General features: G+C 41.2%; 1 protein-coding gene across 1 annotated transcript in view; it reads left to right on the top strand.

Moving 5' to 3' along the window:
- The window catches only part of LOC136373305 (transcription factor RFX3-like), a 215,638-nt gene that overhangs the window by 50,490 nt on the left and 152,327 nt on the right, over window positions 1-12,821 (top strand). Inside the window, exon 2 of the mRNA XM_066338200.1 lies at window positions 108-239. Within this exon, the coding sequence (XP_066194297.1) occupies window positions 116-239 (124 nt within the window). The 5' untranslated portion in view covers window positions 108-115. The remainder of the gene's footprint in view (window positions 1-107; window positions 240-12,821) is intronic.

Raw genomic sequence — 12,821 nt, 5'->3', positions numbered from 1 at the left:
CCCAGATTTGATTTTAGGTGAATATGCTTCTTTTAAGATCTGAATAAGTGACAAAAAGCAAAGATGTTTGTGCTGAACTTTTAATTTTACATTTTAATTTTATTCAGAGACCACGATGCAGACATCAGAGACTGGGTCGGACACAGGTTCGACTGTGACTTTACAAGCATCTGTGGCTGGCCAGGCAGCAGGGCCCACACAGGTAGTACAGCAGGTACCACCGGTTCAGCAACAGGTAGGTGTCTGTTAATTTTGGGAAAACAAAAAACCCTGGCAAGACAGAATGATCCATTTAAATACATGTAGTGAAGAACTGATTTTGTATGAGGCTGCAAAACCAATTCCTTTTTACTGGTTTATTCAATTTTATTTTGATGGAACTAAAATATCTACATAAGCAGACATGCAGTTTTCAGAGTTTATTTCTTGAACTAGAATATTTGTCAAACACCAGAAATATATATGCATGATTCTGTATGTAGATTACTATGAAATGTGTGCAATATCTCATAAAAATAACATTCATTTAAGTTACTCAGTATTCACATTTATTCCTTTGAAAGGAATATGGATTTTTAAAATAAATTCAATATAGATGTAAAATACAAAAGCGATGTAATTTTGTACTTATAAGCTGATGCAGAAAGACGTGAAGTAAAACCATAAGTAATGCATAATTTGGATTTGTTGGGGAATTAAAGGGGCTTCTGAAGCAGCCAGCTCAGCACACACTTCTGTGACATGATTAATCACCTATGCAGCCCCACCAACACTTGAGGGTGTGCTGCATGGGGAGATGGAGAAGGGAAGCAGGAGTTGGAAAACAGGAACTGAATGTGAAAAGCCATGACTTTTGTCCAAGGCTCCTTTAGTATGTGTAATTTAGCTTTTTTCTTTTTTTTTTTTTTTTTTTTAATTCTTTGTTCCAGTTGGAAGGTGTCCTGGTTTAAGGCAAATTTGGAAGAAAACCTCCAAATGGGGTCCCTCCAGAATAGCAAATTCAAACAGCCCCTCCCTCAATTGGTCTGGGAAAAAATCTCCTTGGAGAAAAGTGGAAAAACCTATTTATTTAGCAAACAAAGTGCCCACAAAAAATGAATAATATGAAACAATAAAACTTCTCGCCACTCTGAAGAGAGATGGCAAAATTGAGAAAGTCCTTGCTGTGGGTGTAACGCGTCTCGCTCAATCTCTTATCAGTCCCTCTGGCGCTGGAAAATGCCATCCTGGGCCCCGGTGGGCTGCAGGTGCGAGCTCCTGGTGCTCTTCTGGGTTTTCAGTTCAGAGCAGGGTTAAACAGTCCCAAGAGAAAGAAAAAAAACCAGTCCAGGGATCTTCTCTGCCTCAGCTAGCTAAAAACTAACTAAAAGCACAGGAGATCTCTGTCCTGCTGCCTGTCCGTGCTGCAGACAACACAATCCAGGAGCAGAATGCGGAGGAGTGAGTGCAGTTTCTGAAAACAAACTGCGTGCTTCTTCTTTCTCCCCCTTTGTTCTCAGAACCAGTCTTAAAGATACAGAACATAATATCCAACATAAACAGAACAGACAACTGGGGATACAAGCATCATAAAGCCACCCTAGGACAGAAGGGATCTACAATGACAGTCTACTTCAACTACCTGACCACTTCAGGGCTTATCAAAAACCTAATATTAAGGGCATTGTCCAAATACCTCTCAAACACTGACAGTCTTGCGACACCAACCACGTTTCTAGGAAGCCTGTTCCAGTGTTTGACTGCTTGCTCAGTAAAGAAATGTTTTCTAATATCTAGTCTGAACATTTTCTGATGCAGCTTTGAACTATTCCTACTCATCCTGTCACAGGATACCAAGGAGAAGAGATCATGATCTCCCTCTCCGCTTTCCCTCCATTCAGCTGTCACTGTTTTAGGTTCTTTGGGTGAAATCTGATGCTCTTTTTTCATATAAGTTGGCTTTACAGTTTCAAAATCAACAGTATTAAAACTGAGAATAGCTTGTTTAATTATATAAGTCTGTTTCTGTGCTAGTGAATCACTGTTGTCTAAACTAAATTTTCTAGCATTGTGTTTAGTTTTAAAATTTAAGGTGATTTTTTTTTCTGCATGTGTTGCGGGTTAATGCTGGCTGGATGCCAAGCACCCATGAAAGCTGCTCATTCACTCCTTTCTGCAGCTGGACAGAGACTATAAAATTTAACAAAGTGTTCATGGGCTGAGATACGGACTGGGAGAGATCACTCATCAAATACCGCCATGGGCAAAACAGGCTCAACTTAGAGATACAAAGTGAATTTATTACTAACAAAATCAGGGTGGGATAATGAGAAGTAAAATTAACCCTTAAAAACACATTCCCCCCACCCCTCCCTCCTTCCCAGCTCTACTGCCTACCCCAGCAGGGCAAGAAGACAGGAAATGGAGGTTATGGTCAGTTCATCACCCACATCTTCTCCTGCTGCTCAGGGAGAGGAGTCATTCCCCTGCTCTACCATGGGGTCTGTCCCACAGGAGACAGTTCTCTGTGAGCTTCTCTGACATGAGTTCATCTCACAAGCAACAGCTCCTTGCAAATTGCTGCAACATGAGTCCATCCCACAGGCAAAGAGTATTCCTCAAACTGCTGCAGAGTGGGTTGTAGCAACATGAGAACAACGCCTGGGTCCTAGAGAGCAACGGCATCTTTGAGCCCCAGGCACGCTGCTACATGTCTGATGACTAAGCAAAGGGATGGGCTTCTTGTTTTAAGATCCGAAAGCTGTTTATTCAGGAACACAGGCAGGAATAGCGAAGGGGTCCAGGGACGAGGAATAGAGGTTCAGGGATGCAACAGCCTTGAATAAAATCCAGGGACAAAAGCGAGGAGGGGGCCAAGGAAAGAGGGTTATAAATGAGACAATTAGGGCGAGTGTTGAGGTCAGGGTCCAATAAGAATAGGAAAAAGTGGTGCAAAGGAGTAAATATGAACTGGGGGGACTAATAGGGTTACAGGGGTGTAACACTGTGGCAAACTTAACTCAATGGGGTTTAAGGGAAGGAAGAACATTCTAGGATGGGTGCATATATGGTAACAGGGCTTAACAGGGTGATATACTTAACAAACCAATAGAACAATGAAACCCAAGAAATATTAACATGTGGTTGCAAAGGCCCATGGGAGGAAAGTTTTTCTCACCCTAATCTAAAAGGGTATCTTTCCCCATTTGCATCGGTTCCCCCAGGGCTGAGGCATAGCTACCTTGGGGATAAGCCCCTGGGCCTTCACAGTGGGTCACTCTTCCATGGGGTGCAGTCCTTCAAGGACAGGCTGCTCCAGCCTGGGAGAAGGGTCCCTCCTTCCACAGGTCTCCCACAGGATCATAGTCTCCTCCCAGGTGGCATGGGGCTCTTCCATGGGTTGCGGGTGGGTCTCTGCATCACTGTGGTCCTCCATGGGCTGCAGGGGGACAGCCTGCTTCACCATGGTCTTCACTATAGGCTGCAGGGGAATCTCGGCTCTGGTGCCTGGAGCACCTCCCCCTCCTTCACTGTCCTTGGTGTCTGCATAGTCGTTCTTCTTGCATGTTCTCACTCTGCTCTTCTCTGGTTGAAAATTGCAACTGCGCCACAACCTTTGTTTTGATTTCTTCTTAAATATGTTATCACAGAGGTATTACCACAATTTCTAATTGGCCCAGCTTTGACCAGCGACATGTCCATCTTTGTAGCCCCTAGGGATTGGCTAAGCCAGACATTGTGGAAGTTTCTGGCAGCTTCTCACAGAAGCCACCTCTGTGGCCCCCCCTACCAAAAACCAGGCCATGCAAACCCAATACAGCATGTTCTTTGCAATACTGTTTAACTGTCTCATACATTTCACTAATAATATTTCCTGGTATACAGACTCAATTTATAATGCATAATAATTCCATTAATATCACTTATAATGTACCTTGGAATACATTTGCTTTTTTAAAAAACATGCCCTTTCCCCCAAAACCCCCAAAATGCAGTGTCTCAGCAAAACATTCAAATATTGGACACTTAAAATAAATTTAAAAGCTTATCTTCGTGTACTTTCTCCTCTTTTAGTTTAAAACAATTCCCTCTTGTTGTATTACTATCTGCCTTTATGGAAACGAAAAGGTCTTTCTATTATTGTGCTAAGTTTTTTAATCAAGCTACTATGGTGCTTTGACTTAGTAAAGCTTTCTATGAGGTTTACTGTGGTTAACTCTAAGCTTTGCTTCAAACTTCTGAAAACTAGATATAGTTTATATCAGAATATGTTTTCAACATGGTATTACTTATTTTCTAGTGTTATTATTTCCAATATTTCTGTTTCACTGAATATTTCAACTGTACTTTGGAGCATTTTCTGATTCTATTGGACTGTATTTTTCAGCTGAGTCTTATTTTGAAAGTATGAGTTATGTAAGGTTTCAGAAAGGAATGTTAGGAGATCAGCCTGGCCAAGGAAGAGGAGTTTGCTGCAATAATTTGTATAGACTGAAAAGGTGATGCATATGTAGTGAAAGACAATGCAGATGATTCTGCAGTGATTAGGACGGAATATGAAGGAGATACTGGTTCAGAAAGAAAAGGATAGATGATAAAATGTTGAGAAAAGGTCAGGAATCCTAAAGGAATTGAATGTGTCAGGCAGCAACTGACAGAACGAGAGGACACAGTCTTAAGCTACACCAAGGGAAATTTAGGTTGGATGTTAGAGAAAAGTTTTTTACTGAAAGAGTGGTAAAGTACTGGAATCATCTGCCCGGGGAGGTGGTGAAGTCACCATTCCTGGATGTATTTAAAAAAAGATTGGATGTGACAGTGCCATGGTTTAGTTGAGGTGTTAGGGCATGGATTGGACTTGATGATCTTAAAGGTCTCTTCCAACCTAGTGATTCTGTAGGGTAAGGAAAAGGAAGAATCAGCAGTCCAGCCTGATCAGCAGCCCAGAGCCATGTCAGAGCTTGGAAGCTCTTGTGAGCCAATCAGACAAGGAGTCATAGCCAGGAGCACTATGGGAGATTTAAACAACTCCAGAAAGCATGAGCAACCCACAGACCACCAAACAGGGTGAGCAAACAGGATGTGGCATGTCAGAAGGATGTGACACAGAAGTTTGCATGGGCGGGGCGTATGGGGAGGGTGCTGCAATCTGAAAGTAGGTCCACAGGTCAGGTAAGTGCTAAGTGCTCTAGGTCTCAGCCACAATGGGTGGCACATGTCTCAGAGCCAAAACCAGTGTGTCTACTGAGATAGCCCCTAAGAAGTCTGATGCTTCCACCCAGATGGAACTGGTAAGGAAGGAGATGTCAGTACAGGTGGTAGCTTGCAATGAATGTCTAGATACTTCTGGAAAAAAGGTTGGTACTTGCAGAAAGCATGCACAGGTTGATGACCTGTTGTGGCAGATGGCCGAATTACAAGAGACAGTTAATAGGCTGCACAGTATTAGAGGGGCTGAAATGGAGATAGAGAATGTGGCTTTGGAATCATCCACCTGCAATAGATACCACTGAGCATGAGGCACCTTGGAACCTGGTGACCCACAAAAGTAGGGTTCCAATTCAACCTCCACCTGCCAACATCCAGACCAAAACCAAATTTGATGTTTTAAAGGCTTTAGATGTCAATGAGAGAGGCCAACAAGGAGAATCCACACCAGCAGCACACAGCAGTTATAATAAAAAGAAACTTTGAGTGCTCGTAGTGTGTGACTATTAAGGCGCACTGAGGCCCCATCTGCCAGCCTGATAAAGAGTCATGAGAGGTATGCTGCCTACCAGGGGTAGGATCTGTGATGTTACCGAGAGGGTACCCCAACTTGTCAAGAGCATGGACTAGTACCCACTACTACTTTTTCATGTGGGTACAAATGATGTCTCAAGCCAAAAAATTGATAGGATCAAGGAAGACTATAATGCCCTGGCGAGACAGGTGAAAACCATCAGTGCCCAAGTCATCTTCTCATCTATCCTACTGGTTATAGAAATGGGGACAGCCAGAAGCAGACACAGTGCACATCAATGTCTGGCTTTGTGGCTAGTGCCATCGAGAAGGTTTTGGTTTTTATGACAATGATTGTAGCCTGTTAGGGAGGGATGGGATCTACCTATCTAAAAAGGGCAAGAAAATCTTTGGCAGCAGGCTGGCCAGTTTGGTGAGATGGACTTTAAACTGAAGGCCTCGGGGAATGGGGTCCAAAGTGGCAATACTCATGCCTTTGCTTCCTCACGGGGAGTAGGTCATCCCAACCAGTGCAGACAGATGTTCCTTTGACTACCTCTCAGGATGAAAATCACAGGGCTAACCACATCAAGGGTGTGTATGGCTGTGGCGAATCCTCTTACACCCATTCTAGGGAACCTACATGCTTGATTACCTCTCTGAAGTTCCTGTATACAAACACACGCAGCATGGAGAATAAACAGGAAGAACTGGAAATCCCTGTGTGGTCCCAGGGCCATGATCTCATTGCAATTACTGGGACATGGTGGGATAGCTCACATAACTGGAATGTTGTCATGGATGACTATTTACGTTTTAGAAAGGACAGGTCAGTGAGGCAAGGTGGTGGAGTTGCTCTTTATGTGAGAGAACAACTGGAATGTATTGATCCAGGGACAGATGTACCCAGGGACAGACTAATGAGTTGAGAGTTTATGGGTGAGAATTAAGGGACAGGATGATATGGGTGACACTGTTGTAGGTGTTTACTACAGACCATCTGATCAGGAGAAGGAAGTTGATGAGGCTTTCTATGGACAGCTAGAAATAGCCTCATGATCACAGGCTCCAGTTCTCCTGGGTGTTCTCAACCACCCTGATATTTGTTGGAGAGACAACACAGTTTGGCACATACAGTCCAGGAAGTTCCTGCAGATTATTGATGAAAACTTTTTGAGGCAAGTGGTGGAAGAGCCAATGAGGAGAGATGTGTTGCTAGACCTTGTGCTAACAAACCAGGAGGGCCTGGTTGAAGGCATGAAGGTTAGGGGCAGCCTTGGCTGTAGTGACCATGAGGGTGGGACTCAGGATCCTTCATGGAGGAAGCAAAGCAGTAAGCAGGACTAGAACTATGAACTTCTGGAAAGCTAACTTTGACCTCTTCAAAGACCTACTTAGAGGTATCCCATGGGTTAGGGCCCTAGAAGAGAAGGGGTTCCAAGAGAACTGGTCAGTATTCAAGCATCACTTCTACCAAGTTCAAGACCAGTGTATCCCCATGAGCAAGAAATCAAGCAAAGGGGGCAGGAGACCTGCATGGATGAACAGGAATCTTCTAGCAAATCTCAAATGGAAGAAAGAAATTTATGTGATGTGGAAAAAGGAACTGGCCACATGGGAGGACCATAGAAATATCATCAGAATATGCAGGGATGTGATGAGGAAGGCCAAGGCCCACTTGGTTCAACAAGAGCAAGTGTATGGTCCTGCATCTGGGGAGGAATAACCCCAAGTACCAGTACAGGTTGGGGGCCAACCTACTAGAGAGCAGCTCTGTGGAGAAGGACCTGGGAGTCTTGGTGAATAAGTTGACTATGAGCTGTCAGCGTGCCCTTGTGGCCAGGAGGGGCAATGAGATCTTGGGGTGCATCAGGAAGAATGTGGCCAGCAGGTCAAGGGAGGTAATCCTCCCGCTCTACTCAGCCCTAGTGAGGCCATATCTGTAGTACTGTGTTTAGTTCTGGGCTCCTCAGAACAAGAAAGACAAGCAACTACTGTAGACAGTCCAGTGGAGGCCACAAATATGATTAGGGATCTGGATCATCTCTCTTATAAGGAGAGACTGCAGGAGCCAGGCCTGGTTGATCTAGAGAAGACTGAGGGGATCTTATTAATGCATATAAATATCTCAAAGGCAGGTGCCAAGAGGATGGTCCCAGACTCTTTTCATTGGTGCCCAGCTACAGGACAAGGAGCAATGGCCACAAATTAAAACACAAGAAGTTCCACCTCAGCATGAGGAAGAACTTCTTTCTGTTGAGGGTGGCAGAGCACTGGAATAGCTGCCCAGGGAGGTTGCGGAGTCTCCCTCTCTGAAGACATTCAAAGCCCACCTGGATGTGTTCCTGTGTCACCTACTCTAGGTGACCCTGCCTTGGCAGGAGGGTTGGACTGGATAATCTCCATAGGTCCCTTCTAACCATAACTATTCTGTGATCCTGGGAAGAAGATGTAAATTTAGTATAACACTAGGAAATGTGATGAAGAATGTGGGTAAGATAGGTGCTTTTCCACTGTAGGAAAAGAAAAGGCTATCAGGCATTAAAATAATGTCTTTGATGAAGAAAAGTGGCCTTGCTCTGAAAAAAATAATGTATATATTATATATTTGCCTAAAATGAAAATTGGAATTTATGTATACATACTTTAGGAGCAGACTACTTTAGATAAAAATGAAAATTTCAGAAGAGATACTTTATTTTTTTTTTCATTCTTTCCTGTAGTTATAAGGGGAATAATTTTTAAACTTCTAACTTATTTTCTACTGAAATAATTTTTTTATTTACACACTGACAATATAACTATGACTTTCATGAAAGTTTGATACGATGCTTCAAATGAAGAAAAAAATAAATGTCCTTAAGGAAAAACTAAGATTCTCTTCTGAGTGTAGTGGCAGTGGTTTCACAGATGTTTTCAAATGACACAGCAATTGTCATTTTTGGAACCTTGAACTGGTGAAGGGAGAAACCTATATATGTGCAAGTAAAATGTAGCAAAATAAGGCGAAAAAGTGAGAAGCATAATTAAATGCCATTTAACATCTTGTGCAATTTTTCTTAGTCTTATATTTCCTCAAATATGATTTTCCACTCATGTATCATTCCTGTTTTAACATGCATTCTTAAGCATGAGGTAGCAAGCTTATAAGGATTTTAAATTAATTTCACTGACCATATGGTTTATGTCATGCAGTACAAAAGAATTCAAAGAGTAAAATTAAAAACAAGTGTCTAATCTATTTTAGAAGGTGTATACATGCTTCAAAAGTTACGCAAAACAAATCTTCTTATTCATCAGAGACTATGACCATAGCATTCAGAAATAAATGTGTCATTCAACTGGACATACAAACTTCTGCTAATGAAAATTGGAGCTTAATGAAAAATAATTTTTAACATAAAAAGTAGTCATGAACTTATATTGATCCGTTATCTAAATATCAACATTACAGCATGAGTTGCTTTCTATTGGCGATTGATGGAGAGATGGGAAGACTGATTCATGATCAGAATTCGATTTTACTCAGGTTTTCCAAGTCTTATATACCATTTCAGTAATGCTAATAATTTCTACTACAATAATTAGGTTAGAAGATCATACAAGCAACTCATGCATTATACAGCATCTTTATCGTAGGGGGTTGATTGAATCTTTTCCCTCAAACAGGTTTTAATCCCATCTTCTCATAGGCTCAAAGTTCTGTTTGTCCTTGCCACAGCATCCTAGTCATCAGACTAGTTATGCTAATTAAGTCTGTCTTACTGTCGGTCTTATGTATTCCCATAGCTTTCCAGAAGTATTACAGACTAATTAATTTATTAAGATGATTTTTTTCCTCTGAGAACAGAAATCTTTGTGTATACAGCTCTGATTTTTTTAAAATTTAAATGGGATTTATAAGTCCTCACATATTTTACCCTGGTAATATTCTCTTAACCGTATTAGTACTTTTAATGCAAAGACTTGTATCTAAAATCAAAATTCTGTACAATTTTATCTTGTTTAATAATAAAAGATGTATTTTTTCAATTTGGGAAATTATAATTTGGGAACACTGTTAAGAAATGGCAGGCCAATGTCAATTTATGTAACAGTTAACGTGTGAAATCAGCAACCTGCTGAATTTTCCATTTAATCATCAGAGTACATATCATTACTACTGATTGAGAGAAACACTGTTTTTCTGTCACACTTGAACAGTCTTTTTCAAAGTAATGTATTTTTTTCAAAATTAAGGTTTTCATATACATTTTTCCTTAGGTGTCGTGATTTAACCCCAGATGTTAACTAAGCACCACAGCCATTTGCTCACTCAGTCCTCTCCTCCCTCCAGTGGGAGAGAATTGGAAGGGTAAAAATGAGAAAGCTCATGGGCTGAGATAAAAACAGTTTAATTATTAAAAAGTAATTATAATAAATTGTAAGGAAAAGAGGGGGGGAAAAAAGATCCAAAGAGAGAAAAAAATAGAATTCAAGAGAGATGAGTGTTGCAAATGAAAACAATTGCTCACCACCAACCGACCAGTGGCCAGCAGTCCCCCAGCTAACCTTCCCCCTAGTTTTATTGCTGAGCATGACATCATATGGTATGGAATATCCCTTTTGTCAGTTGGGGTCAGGTGTCCCAGCTGTGTTCCCTCTCAACTTCTTGAGCACCTCCAGACTACTCCCAGTAGTTAATAATGCAGTTTTGAAGTATCTTGTTTTGAAGTATCTAACTTAATGATGGAAAAGGAGGGATAGGAATTTTAGAGAATATAGTGAGGATGATGAATGTGTTCTAACTAAAATGTCATTAAAGAGCTCTTGTAGATCACAGAATCATAGCATCAAAGAAGAATTTAGGTTGGAAAGTATCGGCAATTGATGGAGAGACGGGAAGACTAACTCATGATCAGAATTCGATTTTACTCAGGTTTTCCAAAAGCTTATATACCATTTCAGGAAGGTTAATAATTTCTACTACAATAATTAGGTTAAAAGATCATACAAGCAACTCATGTATTTTAAAACATCTTTCTCTTAGGGGGTTGATTGAATCTCTCCCCTTCCCGTAAGCCAGTTTAATCCCATCTTTTTGTAATCTCAAAAGTGTGTTTGGTCCTGCCATGGCATCCTGGTTTTCAAACTAGCTATGCTAATTAAATCTGTCTTACTCTCGGTCCCACATCTCCCCCTTCTGTATTAGCCAAAAACACTCCTTTAATACCCTTATTAATCAATCTTTGCACACACTGAAGCAAGCAAGGTATCATAACTAACATGATTATTATTAAAATCATCACATGTATTCCTATCCTAAAAAATCCTTTAGGCTAAGTGTCAAACCCCAGCCACTAAACAAGTTATCCAGCTAAGATCCAGATTCTACCTTTAATTTAAACACACTATCCTTCAGCAGCTGAATGCTTTTATGGATAGATTCTGAGTGATCAGAAAGATTCATAAATAAGCATAGCATCTGATTCAATCCCATGTTTTTTTACTTGTTTGTTTTGATCTATGTTGTAGAGAGAAAAAGATTCCTTTTAGCATATTTTCTTTTTAAAAGATCAGTCAAATATAAGGCACTCACTTAATTGTTTCATCTGCATTCCAGTTTGCAAATATGGCTATTTTTGGATTTCCTCAATACTTGCCTCCTGAGAGTAGGGAGGTGAGGACTATCCTTTTCTTGTGCCCTGCTATAATTAAAATTTCAGTGGCTGTTTACCTGAATTACTCCAAAAGGACTCTGTAATATCTCTAGTTTTCATGCCCTTTATACTGACACAAAACTCAAAGTTCACAGTTTCCTAGATAGGAAAAAAGAACATCAGCTGCAGTCCAGGTGGGGTTCCTCCTCTTCCTCCTCTCCTGTGGATTCGGTGGCTGCCGGTAGAGGATCTTGGAAAGGCTTCACATTCTTTGCAGGAATCCAGCGAGGTCCTCTTTCTGAGATACAAGCAAAGCCCCTTCCCCAAGTGATCAAGGGGTAAGGGCCCAGGATTTTACCAGATTCTGGGTCACGGATTAGTACTGGTGGTTTTTCCTTGCAGGAAAGCGATGTGGATGATGCAAAATGCCTAGTCATGGGGAGATTCATGTTTGTCATTGAACAGTTTAAGAAATTAAAACTGTATAGGGCTTTGCATAGCCTTTCAGTGGGAGTGTCTCCAACTCCCCCCTTTTGTTGTACCAGAAGGCGTTTGAGACCTTCAGTGAGATAACCTGGGAGGTTGGAATGTGACCTAATATGCATAACAAAGTAAGGAGCCGTCCTCTTGTCTAACAGAGTAACCAGCAGTTTCAACCAGGAAAAAAAGAGTGTCATTTTTAACATTTTTCAAAACAGAATTCTCTGCTCTTTGAACAATACCAGAAACATATGCGGAGTCAGTAACCAGATTAAAAGGTCTACTGAACTTCTGAAACACTCTGACCACAGCGGCTAATTCCCCTATTTGTGGAGACCCTTCAACAACAGCAATATCAGATTGCCAGGTTCCAGTTTCAGAATCCTTCCATACAATCACTGATTTATGGCTTTTCCCGGAACCATCTGTGAATATTGTCAAAGCTCGCAAAGGAGTCTCACTTTTCTTTGGCTTAGGTAGTAAGTTAAAACAAGAACTTAACAATTTGTGTTTAGGTGGATGGATAGCTATCTGTCCTGGGTAATCTGCTAAAGCAATTTGCAATTTTTCAGACATCTGTAGCAACCAATTCAAATAAAACATAGTGAGAGGCAGAAAGATACAATCAAAATCTTTCCCAGCCAAGGAGGTCAGCCTTTGATGAGCCTTGATAATCAACATGGCCATAAGTTCATCCTGCATGGAAATAGTCTTGGGCATATTATTAGGCAAAAAGAGCCATTCAATGATTAGTAAAGAGACTGCTTTCTCTGAATCCCACCGAAATATTAAAGCATGGGATTGCCTGCTGGGGTTCAGAACGATTAACCACAATGGTAATTCAGGAGCCCAACGGGCTGACTGTCTATGAGAGATAGCATCAGCCACTTTCTGAAGCGCAATCTGTGCTTCTTTGTTTAAATGCCTAGGTGATAAAAGGTCGGGCTCTTCCCCCCAGGAGGGCAAACAATGGCTCTAAATCTGCATTTGAAATCCCAAGCA

This window comes from Sylvia atricapilla, chromosome W, assembly GCF_009819655.1.
Source record: "Sylvia atricapilla isolate bSylAtr1 chromosome W, bSylAtr1.pri, whole genome shotgun sequence".
Taxonomy (NCBI): domain Eukaryota; kingdom Metazoa; phylum Chordata; class Aves; order Passeriformes; family Sylviidae; genus Sylvia; species Sylvia atricapilla.
Note: the sequence above shows the minus strand (reverse complement) of the source record. Positions and strands in the feature narration are given on the sequence as shown.